An 18,193-nucleotide genomic window follows, 5' to 3' on the forward strand; every position below is an offset into this window, starting at 1 on the left:
AGTGCTTTTAAGGGCTCACCAACCAGGGTTCGAAATCTCTGCATTGCCTGACGCGAGGCCTTCCGGAAGCAGGTCAGACAACATTGCTCAGCCACCCAGGGTCCCAGCGCTACGCCCAGGCGCCGCATCCTGGGGCAGGGGTGGATGCTGAGTTGCAGGGGCTTCCCGGGAGAACACTGCCAAAGGACCGCCGAGGGCGGGGCGAGAAAAGTTTATTTCGCTTTTACCCTGAGCGTGCTATGTTCTTTTTCTCTTCCAAGGATCTTTGACAAGAGGGGAAAGTGCTGTCCTTGCATTTCGTGGCAAGGCTGTCCTATTTGTCAACACAAGCTCTCGCCTCGCTCCCTTTGCTGTCCCTTCCCCGGGCCTTTGTATTCCAAGCCCTAATTCTCTTTCACCACCGGGAAAGGAAACAGGAGGCGCGGAAGAGTTTTATTTGTTGACAGTGCCGGAGACAATGTGGAACCCGTTTTATTTGTGGACAGTGCAGGAAACAATGTGGAACCCAAGTCCCCAGTCCTGAGCCAGCCGCTCTGCTCTAGCCCTCTCTCTGCCTCGGTCCCTCACACCTCTCCCCGCCCCCACCAGTCGCGCTCCCTCTTTCTTGCACCGGCGTGTTGGCAGGTGCGCCCCCTCGGCTTCTCTGCTGCTGATTGGCGCCCAGGTTGGGGAGTCGCCGCCCCGCGCTTATGTCAGAGTGCGTGCAGTCCCGGCCCACCTCGCCTTTGAACTTCGCCGCTTTTGGCTCTCGTTCACCAGCCTCCCCGCATTCTCAGCCAGGTGCAGCGCTAGGCGCGGCAGCTCCGAGAAAGCCACGGGAGGGGGGAGCCACGACTGGAGACGCAAGAGGAGAGAAGGGAAGTAGAGAAGGCAAAGGTGGAGAAGGGAAGAAGGAGGAGCTTCTTGCCCTAGCCAAAAAATTACCTGGCCGCTTAATCCCCGGGACTCCGATACTTGGGCCCCAGCCCCTGGTGCCTGAAGCCCCCCGGCCGATCGCCCTCTCCTCCCCCACCCTTTCTGACCCCACTCGCTCCCCCGGGGCTGCCTGGGTGCTGGGACTGGCATGATCAGCTGAACTTTGTGGGGTCAGCGCTTCTCTCTGGCTTCCCCCCAGCGGTGCCAAGGCGAGGGGAGCGCAGAACCCCGGCTCAGGACGGACAGGCAGACGGCCAACCGAGCCCAGGCTCGTCTGCAGAACCCTTTGCACTCCCTACCCCCACCCACCTAGCCGCCGGGACCATGTCCAAACCTTCAGACCACATCAAGCGGCCCATGAACGCCTTCATGGTATGGTCCCGGGGCCAGCGGCGCAAGATGGCCCAGGAAAACCCCAAGATGCACAACTCGGAGATCAGCAAACGCCTAGGCGCCGAATGGAAGCTTCTGTCCGAGGCAGAGAAGCGGCCATACATCGATGAGGCCAAGCGGCTACGTGCCCAGCACATGAAGGAGCACCCTGACTACAAGTACCGACCGCGGCGCAAGCCCAAGAACCTGCTCAAGAAGGACAGGTATGTCTTCCCCCTGCCCTACCTGGGCGACACGGACCCGCTCAAGGCGGCCGGCCTGCCCGTGGGGGCCTCCGACGGCCTCCTGAGCGCGCCCGAGAAAGCCCGGGCCTTCTTGCCGCCGGCCTCGGCGCCCTACTCCCTGCTGGACCCCGCGCAGTTTAGCTCGAGTGCCATCCAGAAGATGGGCGAAGTGCCCCACACGTTGGCCACCGGCGCTCTGCCCTACGCGTCCACCCTGGGCTACCAGAACGGCGCCTTCGGCAGCCTCAGCTGCCCCAGCCAGCACACGCACACGCACCCGTCCCCCACCAACCCTGGCTACGTGGTGCCCTGTAACTGTACCGCCTGGTCTGCCTCTACCCTGCAGCCCCCCGTCGCCTACATCCTCTTCCCAGGCATGACCAAGACTGGCATAGACCCTTATTCGTCAGCCCATGCTACCGCCATGTAACCCCCAGCCCGGCCCGGACCTGAGGGGTGGTCTGAAAGCCGGGTCTGCACCCTGTCCTCTGAGCCTAGCCCTGTCCTGCAGACGCCTCCAGGGTCAGCCCTGCCGCTGTCCCTTACACCACCCAGACTTTTCCTCTCTCTTCCAGGGGGAAGGGAGGGGCGTCCTCCCGGACCCGAGGCGCAGACAGGTGCCGGAAACTTGCAAACGTTATGACAGCTGCACAGCTGCCCCTATCCCGACTCTCCCAAAACAAATCTCCGACTGTACCCCCTTTGGACAAAAAAGTAGGCAGTTTTGCTTTATTTATGTCCCCTTCACTCTCCTCGGATAGGCTTTGGACTCTGAACTCCCAGATTCTGATATTATATCTAGAATATGCACATATTTTTTCCTTTTGTCCCCTGAAGAAAAGAGTTAGCTGTGTCTCTATGTTTTGCCATCAGACACAACTAGGAGCCATTTGCTCTTCATGTATGGGGGGGAAAGGCTTCAAAGTTTTAAACTACAGAAAGGGAAACATTTCTATTTAAAACTATGCTATGATAGTGTTTGCTTCTTTAAAGGGAAAACAAAAAGGACCTAATGGTTATTTACTTTGTGTAAAGCAGTGCTTCTAGAGACCTAAGTTTACTTTTAGACAGAATGTCGGGTTATGAAGTCAGGAAGTAGAAGGTGAACGAAAAATTAAAAGAACAAAAACATCCTAAATGGTCACAAATGTTTTGACGATGTCTTGGAAATGTACCTAGAAGGATTTTACCTCGTTACTCTGTTCATTTCCTGAACAAAGACGTTTTGAATAAAGACAATCTGTCATTGTAAAAAAAGTAACCTTTGATGTGCCTAAAATCTGAAGTCAGGAGCCAGGTTGGAGGGGCTGGAAAGTCGGGTGCGGGGATGCTGAAAGTGCATAGAGCGAATCTAAGCAGTGATGGCTGGTGGCTGCCCCCCGTTGGCCCATCTTGGTGGTCTGCGGGTTGGGTGTAGAAGGGCCTAGAGTTTCGGATCTGTCCGGAATGCGCCCTGGAGATTGCTTTTTGCCTTCAGAGTCTAGATAAAGGAATCGTTCCCTGGGACTTCACTCTCTCCCCCCATTCTTCCCAAAAGGGTCAGGCCACTTCAAGAAGTGAATGAACTAAGTCAAAGGCCGACCCAGACCGCTGAGATCTGGGTGAGTTTACTTTTTAAAAACCCAAACGCTGAAGCAGTGGGGAGAAGCACCGAGTCTCCTGGGAACCAGTTGCGCGCTGAACACCGAGTCCTGCAGTGGATGTTTAAATTCAAAGCATGGGAGAAGACTGGGGGAATCAGGTATTTTGCCTTTTTAGGTGTTTGGAAACTCTGCTGCTCACTCTTCTGGGGATTTGGGGCTTGATACTGGTTCCTAAGTTAAAAAATAAAAGTCTAAGGAGTGCAGAAAGATGTGCCATAGGTCCCCGCCCCAGACTGTCGAACGCTTTTTACTGAGACCCTGCGGAGCAAAGGGAAAAGGAAGGCGACATTGTCACGACTCGGGCAAGGAGTTTTTAAAAATCGTAAAAAATCAAATAACAGTGCAGCTCATGATGTTAAATAAGGAAAACAGCCCTTTTCTTTCCCCTCCGGGTGAATGTTTTCTTGAAGATAATTGTCTTTCCTGAGGAGAAAGGACCCTCCGGTGTCATCCAGCAAAACTCTTTGGAATGTGTTCTCAAAATCGAAGGGTGCTTTCCACCCTCGGTCTTGGAGTCTCACCCCCAAAGCCGCGCTCACGCGTGGGTTTCCTTAATTTGCGCGCTTTTCCCACTGGCTTTGATATGCTACGGGGTGGGAGGTGGGACAGCCTAGAGGTTTGTCGGCTTTCTGCTGCTGTTTAGAGATTTGTGCGCTTGCCTCTGCTGTTTCCAAAGGAGTCGGTGGCTCGAAGTGCACGGGAAACGTTGTCAACAGACACCAAAGCCGAAATCCGCGGATTAGCATATTGTCCTCAAAACAATTAGAAGTGTTTGAGGTGTTATTTGGAGCCTATTCAACCGAGCCCCTTTGTCAAAGGGGGATTTTCATTATTTAAAAAAAAAAAAAGTTAGCAGTTGTCCATCTGGCTAAGCTGAATAGCAAAGTGATCCATGTTGTATATGCTTTTCTCATTAAGAGCTCTTTTGAGACCGATGTTAGAATTAAATGGTATAACACAATTAACATACACGGGCGCTGAATAGGAGAGGACGCCTATAAATAATAGATAGATAAATAAATGAGCGATCAGGCGAAGGTAAACAAAGGCGGGCTGAGGGAGGTGTAGGGGGAGGCCGGGCTGGCTGCGCCACGCTTACTTAGCATTACAAAACCCTCTTACAAATCGAGACAATTAGGAAGTGACTGGCCTCTGGTGGCCGTCCGGTTTGGGGGCCCCGGGCGCTTAGGGAAGGCCCCTCCTCCCACCCCCTAGGAAGCCCAGGAGGCCTGGGACGGAGGAGCCACGGTTTTCCTTTCTGATATAACCCCAACTGACAGTCCTGTCAGCCGCTCTGATAGCCCCCATAGCTCAGTGTCCCTTAACATCTCCTAAGATGAAGCTTACAGGGGTCTGGGTATCTCCCCGCAGATCCCAGCGCGGGAGCGCCCTGGGCGAACAGAACTCCCCCGCTGGAGAAAGAACCTGGCGCCCACGACCCCACCTGAAGCAAACCTGAAGGGTTAGGCTGGAAAGGGGCACGTGGCGAGTGCGAGGGGCAAAGTGCGAGGGGCAAAGGCCTCGGGCGGTGGGTGAAGCTGGAAAACTGAAACCAGGGTCCCGGGTTGGCCGGATCTTGGGCTTAGATGGGGAACTAGGAAACTAGGGTGCGCTGTAGCAGAGAGGCGCTCAGGGAGCTGCGGCCTCACTCAGAGCTGACTGAGACCTCTTTCCAGCCTGCAAAGAGCCGGGGGGCCCAGTTCGGGTCCTGGGACCTGAAGTCAAAGACTTGACTCGGGCGGTTTTTGGCCACCACACTTCGTTTCCTTCCTTCGCAGACTGGCCTTCCCCAGCCATCTGCCCTCCTTAGACCTAGTCCCAACCTCGCCCCCCACCCCCATCCCCGCAAGGGCCTGCCTCAGCTTTGCCTCCGTTGCCCCGAGGGCCGCTGAGCGTCCGCCGAGGTGCGCGGCCGCGACTCGCCCTAACAAACAGCCAAAATCCTTCTCGTCACGCCGCTGACAGGGGCCGATTACTGACTTTGAAGTCAGGCGCAGACAAAAAGAAATCCCCTGGGGGGTGTGGGGGGCAGCAGTCCCTGTCAAACCTGTTTGCTCACAACTGTCTCTTTCTTTCAAGAAAATCATTAAAGCAAACCTGTAGGGAGAGGAGCGCCCCGCCCGCCCGGAGTGGAGAAGAGCCGCTTCTCCCGAGCGCGCGTAGCGCAGCAAAGAGCAGCCAAGAGTTGCCCCGGACAGACTCCTGACATCCGGAGAACCCGAACTCCGGCGCTGCGCGGGGCGCCGGTGGTCCTACAGGACGAGGTTCTGCAGATCTCTCTGCGTTAGGCACGAGTCCGGCAGCCAGGGAGCCCCAGACTTCTCTCGCTTAGCAGCCTGGGCCTCCCTCGAGCGGGATTGGCAGGGAGGGCCTGGACCTCTCTCACCTGCTGCTCTCATTGCTTCCCCGGGACCCCTCTCCCCGCCAAAAGTGACCCAAATACATGCCGCGTTCAGCGTCGTGGCTCCTCTGCTGGGTGTTCCCTAGGACAGCAGAGACCTGAACAGCATGCTGCTGGGGTGGCAGCCATCGGCGCCGGCGCGGCAGGAGCACAGTTGTTTGGATTTTACCTAGGTTTGCTTTCTTAAACCTTGGCTGCCATCTGGCTCAGGGCTACACTGGCCACATCTTCTGAGAGATGCGGCATTCTTGGTCCCTTTCAGCCTCTGGCCTCCCTCATTCCGAGAACTCCGTCAGCCTTTTATGCACCTCTCGGTTTTGGATCCGACTCCCAAAATCTTTGATTCCCTTCCAGTTTCGGAGTTTTACTATTTAAATATTAATTTCCGTAGGCCCGCTGACTTTAAAGACGGAAAAGACCAGCTACTTTGAGTAAATTACACTGAGGTGTGAGTAACTGACATCTGAGACCCCCTTAACGTTTGCATTTTGGAACTGGAGCGAGCTAACCTGTAGGAATCTCCAGTGAACCAAAGCGGGATGCTGTTTCCGTCAGACTAGGGCCAAGGGACTTTGATCACAGCTCACCATTTAGTGAAGTGTGTCCCGCCAGGTCAGCTTCTCTGGAGAGATCCGAGACTGCCAGGGCCCGGGAAACTTGGCGAGCTGTGGTACCAGCACTCTTGTTTCCTTCATCTCCTCCCCAGCTCAGGCCTTGTTACCATTGTTCAAGTGGACAATGAATTTCAAACCATTTGAATTTGAATATCACCTAAGTCACAAGATTTGTGTAAAGAAATCTCATCTCTTTATTTGCTGAGTGGATTGTGTGTGAGTGCTAGAGGAAGAGGCACAGGGACAGAAGGGGCCCGTTAGATTTGAGTGCAGGACAGCCGGGACCCATGTTTCCTGCCTCCACCGAGGGGCATGTTCTCCTGGCCTCTGTCCTGCCCTGCCCTGCCCTGCCTCCTAGGCTCTAGTGGACCTAGCAGTGGGAGAGCTACTTGGGCTGATTTCTTTCCTGACGCTGCAGGGATGGGCATTGGCCTGGAACCAGAAGCGCAGGCGCTGGGCCACGGCAGAGTAATTAAGAAAATAAAGAAGTTGATGGCGGATGGGGGCGCTAGAAATCCTGGGGCTTCTACTTTAAACCAGAGACTCTCGGTGGGCGCCGCGGAATCCCGGCTCTGTGTGTGCGCCCAGGTCCCGGGGCTTGGGCGTTGCCGGCTCTCACACTAAGAAGGAGCCTGAAGTCAGGGAAGAGGGGGCCTCGCTACTCCCTTCCTAGCCCAGCCCCTGGCCCTGGGTCCCGCAGAGCCGTCATCCTCAGGCTCCTGTCCAGCCTCTGGGGTCGGATGAGCAAGCTGTTCTCTTCGGAAGCGGGAAGGGCCGCGGGTCGGGGACATCCCTTGGCTGCCTCCCCTGATTCTGCATCCTTTCGCTCGAATCCCTGCGCTAGGCAACCTCCCCAATTCCCCCCAAAAGCCGAAGCATTGGGTCTGGGTTGAGGAAGGGAGCGGGTGCCCAGGCCGGACAAAGGCTGAAAGGAGGCCTCAAGTTTCCTCTTTGTTACAAAGTGGAGAAGTTGCTTTACTCTGGCGGGCAGTGGGTTTTTCCAAACTTTTCCGCTCAGGTCCGTAAGAGAAGCAGTTCATATACGATCAGTGCTTTCGGTGCGAGGATGGAAAGAAACTTCAGAAAAACTCTGCCAGACACCCGGCCGCACTTGGCCCCGGAACAGAGGGGAGAGGAAAGACCCGACAGCCGCACTCAGGGCGACCAGCCGCACTAAGTTTGGGGGTTCCCTCTGCCTCCAGGCCTCTGTCGCCGGCTGCTCGCAGTAGGAGAACTCAGGCTCTCCTGGGTGCTTCAGGGCAGGGCTGCACCTCTGAGCCCCGAGGAGACCCTGCTAGCGCTAGCGCGGCGGTGATAACTGAGGGAGGTGGGTGAGAGGCGCGGCTGTCGAGGCAAAGGCAGAGCACCCGCCCAGTCCTCCAAGGGCCGACAGCCGGGAGTCCCGAACCCTGCTTAAGCAGCTCCTTGCTTCCTGCAGCCCGGGCACGTCCCTGCGGGATTTCTGGACGCCCCGCCCGGGGACCTAGGGAGGAGGGAGAGAGGAGGGAGGGAGTGGGCAGCCTGGGCGCACGCCACCGGTCCCCGTACGCCCGGCACCCCCCGTGGTGCGGCGAGTCAATGGGATTTGCACACTCGAGGTGTAACAGCATTACTGCATTAATTACCATTTCCATTTCACGTCCAGATTGTTTACTTATCTGCGGGAAACATATGTCGGGAGAAGTTCACATTCCGGATTCTGCTCCGCTGCCCAAGGTGCAATTCCGGGGAGGCGGCGAGGGGGGAGGGGAGGGCTTCAGATTTTTTATTACACCCTCTAGCCTTATCTGCCGCTGTAAATTATGAGGATCCTCCATTGAGCGGCATATGGAGATTATATACTTTTTTGAATATCGTTTCCCAAAGCCTGCAGATTTTCACTTTGAAATGAAACAATCCTCCGCTGGTTCCCCCGGGGACAGGCGTCTCCTGCGTTCCCCTGCGCGGCCTGGGGGACCCTTCTTTCAGAACAGGCGCACACCCACATCCCCAATGCCGTGGCCAGCGCCCGGTGGAGACCTCTTTCATAGGATCTAGAATAATCTTCCGGGGAACACCCCTCCATAGGCAGTGTTTGAGAGCTAAGGCAGTTTCCTTGCTCTGTTTTCCTGCGCCTAGCCCCCGGACTTCTGTGCCGTTTGCAGCTCTTTTTCACTTCGAATACCCGCATAGACGCGAGCCCACTTCTGCCCTCTTCCTACGCTGGGCGGCTCCAAACCTGCCTCGAGGGCTGAGGTGTCCACACCTGCCCACAGCAGCCTTCCTCTCCCTAAAGCGTCTCAAAGCTTCCTAAGCGCTTACATTGGTCTTGGGACAGCCGACTTTGGCTTCTTTCTTTGTTTGAGGGACCGTGGAAGTGGCGGGGGTCCCCCGCTTGAGACCGCTTATTGTGAGCCCTCAACGGAAATCCTGCACGGAAGGCAACCGCCTCCCCGCTCGCGGTAAGCAGGACCCACCCGAGTAGCGAGGACCGAATCCCATCTTTCTTATCTCTCGGAGACTCCTTTCAGGCTGAGATCAGAGAGGGAGGGAAAAAGAAGAGAGAATCATTGTTCTTCTTTTTTTAATTTAATATACCAAGCCACCCGCTCAGGTCATTTATATGCTTAATTTAGTGATAAAAGTCAATAAGCAGAATCACAGGGTTCTTCCCTCTATTTCTTTTGACCACATTTTTCTACAGTAATTGGGAAAACAGTAAAATATATACACCCCCTTTCCCCGTTCAGTGCTTTGTCTGCAGTGCAATTATAATAAGTGTACTTTATTAATGTAATTTGTTTGCTTTTTTAAAGGCTGCAAGGGGAAATGTGCCTTTTAAGAGATTTTTCCCCCATCTTATCTGGGTTCAGTTTGCAGAATTACACATACTCTGTGTATAGACACCCACCCTCAAAAGCCAAACTCAGAAATTTCCTTGAAATGCCCGTTTTTATGATTCAGAAATATCCCGCGGGAAACCTATTGTGATGTTATACCAGAAACAATTAAATGGACCAAAGCAATGCAATTAAGGCAGAGAAGAAATAAGATGGCAAATGGGGAGAAATAAACAGATTCTTTCCCATTAAGTATTGTTTTGAGATTTCTAATTTTTTCAAGACCTCTAAGAAAATTGTGAGGTGTCACTTCTCTCTTCTGGGTCTATCTGTAATTGAATCTAGGTCACTATTCTAAAGCAAGAAAAGTCTGCTTTCCACTTTCCTACATCAGGCTGAAATTTGGGGGAGGGACAAGGGTCTTGCAGTTTCATTTAAAATGTAATGGTGGATGAACTGATAAGCAAATAGGGAAAAAAGAGTCTGCTTAAAAGAAAAAAAAGGCATGGTTTTAATATGCTACAGATGGGGGGAAAATGATTTACATGAGAGTTTATTTCCTCTTTGCTGATATGAAAGAATTACAGATACAAAACCCACTGATCTATAGAATAAAAAAAGAAAAGAAATGTTATTTTCCTGTAAAGGTGTCAGTTCATTTATATTCATTTAACCATCCATCCATCAATTCACTTTCTCACTCCTTGCACATTCTCTCTGGCTCTGTTAAACCTTCGCCTACCAATAGACTTTGCTAGAATATGCAATGAAGTTTTCTTTTAAAAAATAATGTGAGATTAAGATGAAGTAGGTAAAGATAAGTAAAGAGAGAAGGTTTTGTCATTGTTGTTAAATAATTACCCCCTAATAATTCAGCATTATGTTTTATGATTGTAGAACAAAATTTTACCCATATTCACATCTCGTTACTGCTGCAGTTCGAGTACATACAACATGCCAGTGGTTAAGAATATATGCAAAGGATATGCAATTATTTTTTCATAAGATATGCATGCAATACAAAGAAATTTATTAGTTATAAACCTTCCTGTAACATAAAAAATGCAGCAAAAGATGAGTCAGATGTTGGGTCAATAATTCATTGTTTTATTAAAACAGCTGTTGTCATAAGTATGAACTAGTTCACATTTCCCTAAGGATTTCCTGCTTGCTCAAGGTATGAGCAACATCAAATCTTTTATGTTTGAAGTTTCCAGGTCCAAATAAATGTACAGTAAAATTTGCATATATTAACAAAGAAATGAGGGGGGCAGTCATTTGAGGAGCTTCCAAGTGCTAGAGAAGATTACATAAGAATAGGTTTTACTTTTCCTGAAATAAAAATTGATGACCAGTATGACAGATATTTCCTCCATATTCTCCGAAATAAAGGGGTAATATAGTGTCATCCCCTCTTTCAATGACATGCAAATGAATGACCGGAGACCTATAGACCTAAGCAAGGACAAGACCAACAACCAGCATCTGATGCTGGTTTTCATAAGTAAGAAAAACAGTACATTGTTTAAGACAGCAATGCATTCTCACAGGATGAATCTTCTCCAGACTGAAGACCATTTCCTTCAACCTTTTTTTTTTTCTGTCTTATCCCTTTTTCCTCCTCTTGTTTAGTTTTCTTTTCTTTTCTTCTTTTTTTAACCTGTAAATACTATTGATGATTCAGAAATTTTCTTTCTAGGTCTTCATAAATTATCAGCATAATTCTTTGTCATGCCTGTTTCTTGCTGGCCTCACTTTCTCTCACTGTGGTAATCCATTTTCTTACTCACCTAATTTTTAATCGACCAAACTGAGCATGAGGCAGAAGGATGAACAGTTTGGGCAGAAGTTAAAATGTCTCATGTATGTTTTGACTCAAACTCTATAGACTTATTTGTAGCAAGTGCTTATGACATAAATCAGCTGGATGAGAGGGCAGCTTTAAGGCATTTTAGAATTGTTTCTTACCATTGTCTTTTACTTCCTGGGCTCTTCAGTGTTTGTCATAATTATACCTAGTTAGAAGGCTTCATTTGCTTTGAGTTATCATTGAGAACTAAATTGAGAAGAAAAGAACTGAAGGCCTGAAGATATGTCATCTGTAGAAAAGGTGAGCTGAACTTTTCTCTGTCTGAATATACTTTGAGTTTACAATGAGACATTTACGTATTTGTATATATCGGTTATGCTCTGAGCTAATGTGAACACAAACTTGGTATAAATACAGATGACTCCCTCTCTGCTGCTGTGGCAGGTTCATCTGACACCTGGGGCTCAGACCAGTCTTTTTAACACATGCTTGGTGAAATTCAAAGTGTATCACACAACTACAGCAGCATTCATGGCCAACCTATTTGGTAGGAAGGATTGAAATCAGATGGGAGGTCAATTTGCTGTCTAAATCAAACAAACTTAGCTCCTTTGCAGATAATTGAAGATGCTGCAACATTGCCTGAAAACATTTTATAATAAACAGATGAAATAAGTGATAATGAAGGTGGGTTTGGATTTTTTATTTTAGAAGGAGATATTTCATAGAAAATATGAATCCTTGTCTCATGATTAGTGTCTCTCTGCAACAGCCTCATCCTTCTGCAGATGATCTCTTCTCAAGCTTTCTTGGCAAATCAAGAGCTTCTGCCTTTTGGGGGACATCCTCTTGACCTCCCACCCATGTCAGCTCTTAGAGGACATTCCACAGGAACATTGTCTTCTTGTCTTCCGGTATTTTTTATGGAAACAGAAATTAGGTTATCTTCCCTATGCTCTAGACGGACATCTGAAATCATCAAACCCTTGAGAGAAAGAGCCCTCATTCTTTTTTGAGACAACCTGGAAGAAAACAGGTAAATTTCATTTGTGATGAACTGTTGCCAGAAAGAAAATTGCCATTATGATTTCATTCTTCTTCATTGGGGAGGGCTCAAGAGTAGGATAAATTCAGAAAGAAAAATAGTTCTTTGGATTGAGGCCAAAAAGGATATTCGTTAATTTCTGTCTTTTGGTCATCCTCTGAGTTTCAACTAGAAGTCAAAATGTATTCCTTTAGTTAGTAAGGGGGAAACCAGTTAAAAAGAACTTAATTAGTTAATGCATTTGCCAACCCCTTGTGGTTCAAATTCCTTACTCTCCTGAACAGCAAATAATTTCCTACACCCCAGAAGAATTCAGACCCTCTATGCTAAGATTCCACACCTTTGTCAATGAAGCAGGGTAGGAAAGGGATGATGAAGGGATCGGCATGCCACTGTCAATTAATCATTAAAATTTTAATAATTGACCTTTAGTCCCCTACTGATGGTGTCAGCTTCATTCATATATTCTTTCCCTTGATAAGAAAGGGCAGCATCAAAAGCTCTGACTGTCCTACTAGGAGAAATCTATGATACTTAAAGACAAAAAACCTGGAGTGCCATCAGGCCAGCCCTGGAAGTCTGCTGGAACCTGATAGAGATATTGCCTGGCACAAAAGCCCAAGGCTGAGCACCAGGCCTCAGACCATTCATTTCATGAAGTCCTGGCTTGGATGCAAGGGAAGAAGTCAGGAAACTTGTATTTTACTTCCAGTGGCATCGACTGTGCCTGGAATGGTGTAAAATAGTCCACTGGATGCGAATGAGTAAGATTTTGATTTCTCTGCAATCAGTGACTAAAAGAAAATCCAGCATTGTTAACAGTGTTTAGGTATCATCTCAACTAATGAATTAAATGAGATTGCTTTTTCTTTCATTAAAATGTGTTTCAGGAATATGTTTTAATTCATTGTATCTCTTTCCAGGACTCTGAAGATTTGTCTCCATATTCTCTGGAAAGATGTACTCTGTTTGCAATAAGAGGGAGCCACATGGCTTATCAGATGGTTGTTAACTGAGCATTCTGTGCAAAGAATTTGTGCCTTAGGTATTTTATCCTGTTAAATTCTCCCCAAAGCATTATTAGGTAGGTACTACTATTTTGCCAATTTCAGATATGAGGAAAGTGAGGCTTAGAGACATTAAGTGACTCACCCAAGAGCTCACAGACCTCACACGGAGCTGCTATATCCAAGCTCTCTGTCTTCCCACTACTGTCTTTAAAATCAAAGGCTTACTGGAGGTGGTTAAAGGAAGGAACAAAGAACCCATGGCATTCACAGCTGAGGAAGAGTCCAAGGAAGGAGGGTAAGGGGGAGGAGCTGAAACACCCTCCCTGTCTCAGTTTGACGTACAGTATTCAGAATCCAAACTGATGAACATCTCCTGTCACTGAACTCTTACTAGTTGAGCCCACACTGCGTCAGCTTTATCATCCCAAGTCTCACTGACTGCTTCTAAGTCTTGCAGATACAGCCAGGGACCAGGACACCACCAGGATGATCCCAAATTATCACATATGAGAGGCACATTTACAGACACAGATTTCCTGCAAAACCTACCAAATGAGCCCCCAGCCCCTTCCAGACCCATTTCATGATGCTCATTCCAGAGCAGCCTTCTTTACCACACAGCTTAGCAGTTGAAGGTAAATATGTTGGGAAGGAAAGAAAAAATATTCCTGAAAGTCCTATGTCTTGTTCTCCTGCCCTTAATCGGGTTTAGTAAATCTATTACTCTGATCATCCCCTTGAATTTCTAAACTAGATTCTTCAAATCTGCCCAATCTCTCTGTCTTTGCCTTGAGATAGGAACAATGTTTCTTGCTTGCTCAGCCTGCATTGAGCTGTTGGGTATAAATCATGTAATACGAAGTGGCTTTTGCATTTCCCTGCTAATAATAGTTTGCATTCGATGCATCTTTCTGGAAGGTTCAAAGCTTGCCATAAATAAAAAGTTACTGATCACAATATTTATGTTTAAGGCAATATTGGGACTTTCCAAAGCCTCTCAGTTGTTTTGGACTCAACTTTTATAGAGCTTCTCTGAAACATGCTCGTTTACTCGTTCTTCTAGATTTAGAATTCCACCCTCAGCTGGAATACAGATGATCCCTAACAAGTCACATGAAAAAATGAATTGTGGAGCCAGAAGAGTGAGTCCTTGGAGAACTAAGGGCCAGAGACCTGTGAGCAAGATTTGATAATTTTATAAAAATTAAAAGATGATTTGAAATGTTATTGGTCTTACTAAAACTTTTACTTGTGAACTGCAATGGATGACATGATCACTTGTGCCAATTATAATTTTATACCCAAGGACTATAGAGCATTGGATAGGTGTGTTGGGCAGGTTTCTCACAAACACTGACAGAAAGACCTGACAAAGGATGGGAGGACAAACTAGTGGGGTTGCCAAGTAGAAAAACAGAAGAGATGTCTGAATGCTCATCCTGGACTCTGCCCTTTGGTAAGGGACTGAAGGTCCTTTATGATGTTCTTTCAAATTTCACCGTCACAATTTTAGTCACATCCATCTATAATATTATTTAGTTTTAGATTTTTCTTTAAATTGACTCACTTTTTCACTTTAGGCTCATCCCAGGCAATAATGTATATAAATCATAATTTTGTTGTAATAGATTTTTTGTAATAATAATCAAAATTAAATTTATTCCTCTGTAACAGAGATAATTTCTCAAATTACTTTGGAAAACACCAATTTAAAGTGCTCAGTTTACCACTTGAGGAAAACGAGAGCAGATCAGAGGAGTAATGCCATTTTTCCAAGGTCACACAGCCTGACAACTGGAAAGCCTAGCCTAGCACCTAAGTCTTTTAGGTATTGGCCCAGTACTCTTTCCTTCTATCATCTTTCTCAAAGGCTAAAAAAAAAAAAATAACTGTCAGGCAATTAGCACTATCTCTTGGGGGTAGAGGGCATGAAGATTTACCAGGTTCTCTCATAAAGTTTAAACACTTTCTCGGTGGTGCTAAACCTTGTCTTGGTTACTCAGACTGTCTTCAGTCTATTAATTATATTGCATAAAACCTAACACATTTCCATGGGAGGAGCTCTAAGGGAAGAAGGACCTGAATGGGTTTTGAGAGCCAGGGACTGCCTATCCTTTAAGAAGGTCATCTGGGCAGGAGAAAGCAGGAAGGGAAGGGAAAGGCCACTAACCATAAGCAGTCCAACTGTGGGTAAGTCACTAGTGTCAAGGAATGGAGTCTCCTCAGTCAGGCGGGGTCCAGGTGCTGCATACTGCCCAAACTGCCTGCCTTCCCCGGATGTTTGTTTTAACTTGGAGCATGTCATGGCCTCAGAGAACTGAATTCTTGATCTGTGGCCTGTCAAAGTCTATGATTATTTCCAATATCACATTGTCTCCGATTTGTCACTCGCAGCACAGATTCCAAAGGAGCCTTCAGTAAAAGAAAAAAAAAGAAAGAAGGAAAGAAAGAAAGAAAGAAAGAAAGAAAGAAAGAAAGAAAGAAAGAAAGAAAGAAAGAAAGAAAGAAAGAAAGAAAGAAAGAAGGAAAGAAAGCCAGCCAGTGGAAGAGTTTAACCCGCACAAAAGCAAAGCAAAAAGCACCCAACAAATCACGCATTTTGTTGCAGACTTGTGCTAATTTTGTTTATTTGTTTATTACAAGGTGCTCTAAACCTCCTGGGGTATTCCACAGCTTTAATGACTATGTGTAACACCACCCAGCTAACACTGCTTTTCCATTCAGTCAACTCAGTCTCACAGCAGTCCTCACAACTACCTGGTCTCAGGTATTATTTTACAGAGGAGACTGGAGCTTTGGGAAGTTAAGTGGCTTACCTACAGTCACAAAGCCAATATGAAGAGGACCTGAAACTCAGATCTTTTTTCCTTCCCAATTTGGGATTCTTGCTATCACCCTATCACACTTCTAGACCTGTATCTCTTGCATCTCTATCGGTCTTTCCTGAAGTCAACATACATTTCTCCAGGGTCCTGATGTCCTTCATCAGTCTTACCTTGGCACGATAAGTAATTCATTGGGATTCTTCTGCTTTGGATTTGTTTTGTCTTTTTCATTCTTTTGAGGATGCAGATTAGCATTCTGGCTAATCATTTGGGTATTAAAAGTCAGACCCTCTGGGCCTAAATCCTAGAACTACTCCTTGCTAGTTATGCCAACATTAGCAAGTTGCTTAACCTCTCTGTGTCTCACTTACCTCATCTGCAAAATCGATATTGAAGTAGTCTTCGTAGGTAATTATAGCCCTGAAGCCCTCACAGGATTATTTTGAGGATTAAAGGACAAAATGGTTGTGAAGTACTTAAGTACCATTATGTTAGATACAATTTTGAGCATTTTCTTTATTTTTTTTCACCCCTTTAAAAAATCTTCTTTTGAATTCAGGATTCCTTTTCTCCATATATTTTTATGGCGAATGAGAATACCAGCTTAGGGTCTATTCTGTTCATCTCTTGAAAACGACATCATACTTTTTCTTTTGAAAAATGATACAAAGAGAACCCCCAGCCTTTTCCCCCTCTCCCTGTGGCTACACTTTTCCCATCATTTAAAAAGGTTATTTCTTTTCTTCATAGCACAATGTGGTGGGATGAAGGGGAAATGGTTTAGAAAATTTTAAATTGACGTATATTATTTGTTTCCCCCAGTTATACTGAAAAGAAGAAAATCTCTCCAGTTTCAGAAACACTGGCCTTTTGGATACTGAGGAGTTGGAAATGGAAAGGAGATTTTAATGAGTTTCTCGGCAATGAGGCTAGAGAAAACATTATCCATCTCCCCCTGTTCCCCAATTCAGCAGCTCCCTGACTCCTGTTTTCATCACAGTCTTGTTAGATAATTACAGCCTCGAAGGCCTCCTGTTCCTTCTTTCTGTGCTCCCTGAATCTTCTCTCCCAGAGCCAGGACTACTTGGAAATTTTCAGCCTCTGTTAGTTGCCTGCTCTGGGAGCCTGACTCCTCCCATCCGTCATCTCTTTATTCTCCCCCTTCACCTACTGTAGTGTCCCCGCTCTCTCTCTTTACCTCAGCCCCTTACCCTTCCTTTTCCCTCTACACCCTTTTCCTTCGGTCCATAGTCAGGATGTACTAGTTGCATTCAGGCCCTTTTTGACACTAAGAATTCAGGGGGACAAAGTCAATCCCTGGAGACTACTGTCTTCCCTTTAGTGATGCTAATGAATATAATTCCTGATCTGAAATTACCTGCACTTTATTTGGCTGCATCTAGTTTTCTGCCACTTACTGCCTGCATAACCATAGGCTATGTACCCTACCTCTCTCGGGGTTTGTTTACTCCTCAGTTAAAAGGAGGATTAAAATGGCAATCGCAACACCTTGCCATAGATATGTTAGGAAGATTAAATGAGATAACATGCAGGGTGCCCAGCCTTCCTGGCACATAGTAAATGCCTATAAAATGTAACAAGTGTCCTGTATTATTATTAAATTGTATCTACATGGTAGAAACTAGTGGACTACTTTATTAATTCGGATTTCTCTCTTTTTCCTTTCCTATGATATTTAAGCTGGAAACCCCTGTATAGTTTTAAAAATTAGTTGTTTACTCATTGTTTATACAATCTAGATTATTTAATAATCTCTTCAGTTTTTATATAGACCCAATGACATGCGGAGTAACAAACTAAGGGAGAGGGTTTGGTCCACACCTTCAGGGTCAGAAAACAGAGTTTTAACCCAGATAGAATGGGGAAAGAGGGCTTATCGGAAATTACTAAACTTTAAAGCTGTGGTCTGTGCATACCCAGAGTCTTTTGTTTGTTTGTTTGTTTGTTTGTTTGTTTGTTTTTGAGATGGAGTTTCGCTCTTGTTACCCAGGCTGGAGTGCAGTGGCATAATCTCAGCTTACTGCAATCTCTGCCTCCTGGGTTCAAGCGATTCTCCTGTCTCAGCCTCCCGAGTAGCTGAGATTACAGGCGCCTGCCACCATGCCCAGCTGATTTTTTGTATTTTTTTTAGTAGAGGTGGGGTTTCACCATTTTGGCCAGGCTGGTCTCAAACTCCCGACCTCAGGCTATCTGTCCACCTCGGTCTCCCAAAGTGCTGGGATTATAGGCGTGAGCCACCCCGTCCAGCCTCCCAGAGCCTTATTTCATTTTATTTTATATATTTTTTGAGACAAGGCCTTGCTCTGTCACCCAGGCTAGAGTACAGTGGTGCGATCATAGCTCACTGCAACCTCAACCTCCCGGGCTAAAGCTATCCTCCCACCTCAGCCTCTCCAGTAGTTGAGATTACAGGCATATGCCATCACAGTTTTTGTATTTTTGTAGCAATGGGGTCTCACTATGTTGCCTAGAC

General features: G+C 47.2%; 1 protein-coding gene and 1 long non-coding RNA gene across 6 annotated transcripts; both read left to right on the top strand.

Moving 5' to 3' along the window:
- Window positions 1-733: 733 nt before the first annotated feature.
- Window positions 734-2,903, top strand: LOC105469929 (SRY-box transcription factor 14). The gene has a single exon (XM_011721535.2). It carries the CDS (start codon window positions 1,240-1,242, stop codon window positions 1,960-1,962), a length of 723 nt encoding a protein of 240 aa, XP_011719837.1. The 5' UTR covers window positions 734-1,239; the 3' UTR covers window positions 1,963-2,903.
- A 5,598-nt stretch (window positions 2,904-8,501) lies between these two features.
- Window positions 8,502-17,321, top strand: LOC105469928 (uncharacterized). Of its 5 annotated transcripts, none has more exons than XR_011619730.1 (6): window positions 8,502-8,631; window positions 11,007-11,855; window positions 12,788-12,909; window positions 13,938-14,049; window positions 15,269-15,641; window positions 16,522-17,321. It is a non-coding gene; the product is annotated as an uncharacterized lncRNA (long non-coding RNA). The 5 variants fall into 5 exon arrangements; XR_011619729.1 differs by having other exon boundaries at window positions 11,007-11,119; window positions 11,592-11,855; window positions 15,269-17,321; XR_011619728.1 differs by having other exon boundaries at window positions 15,269-17,321.
- The last annotated feature ends 872 nt before the right edge of the window (window positions 17,322-18,193 follow it).

Source organism: Macaca nemestrina, chromosome 2 (assembly GCF_043159975.1).
Source record: "Macaca nemestrina isolate mMacNem1 chromosome 2, mMacNem.hap1, whole genome shotgun sequence".
Taxonomy (NCBI): Eukaryota; Metazoa; Chordata; class Mammalia; order Primates; family Cercopithecidae; genus Macaca; species Macaca nemestrina.

What these genes read in the sequence shown, in the direction of transcription:
- LOC105469929 (XM_011721535.2), top strand. Translation starts at nt 1,240, where the DNA reads ATGTCCAAACCTTCAGACCACATCAAGCGGCCCATGAACGCCTTCATG.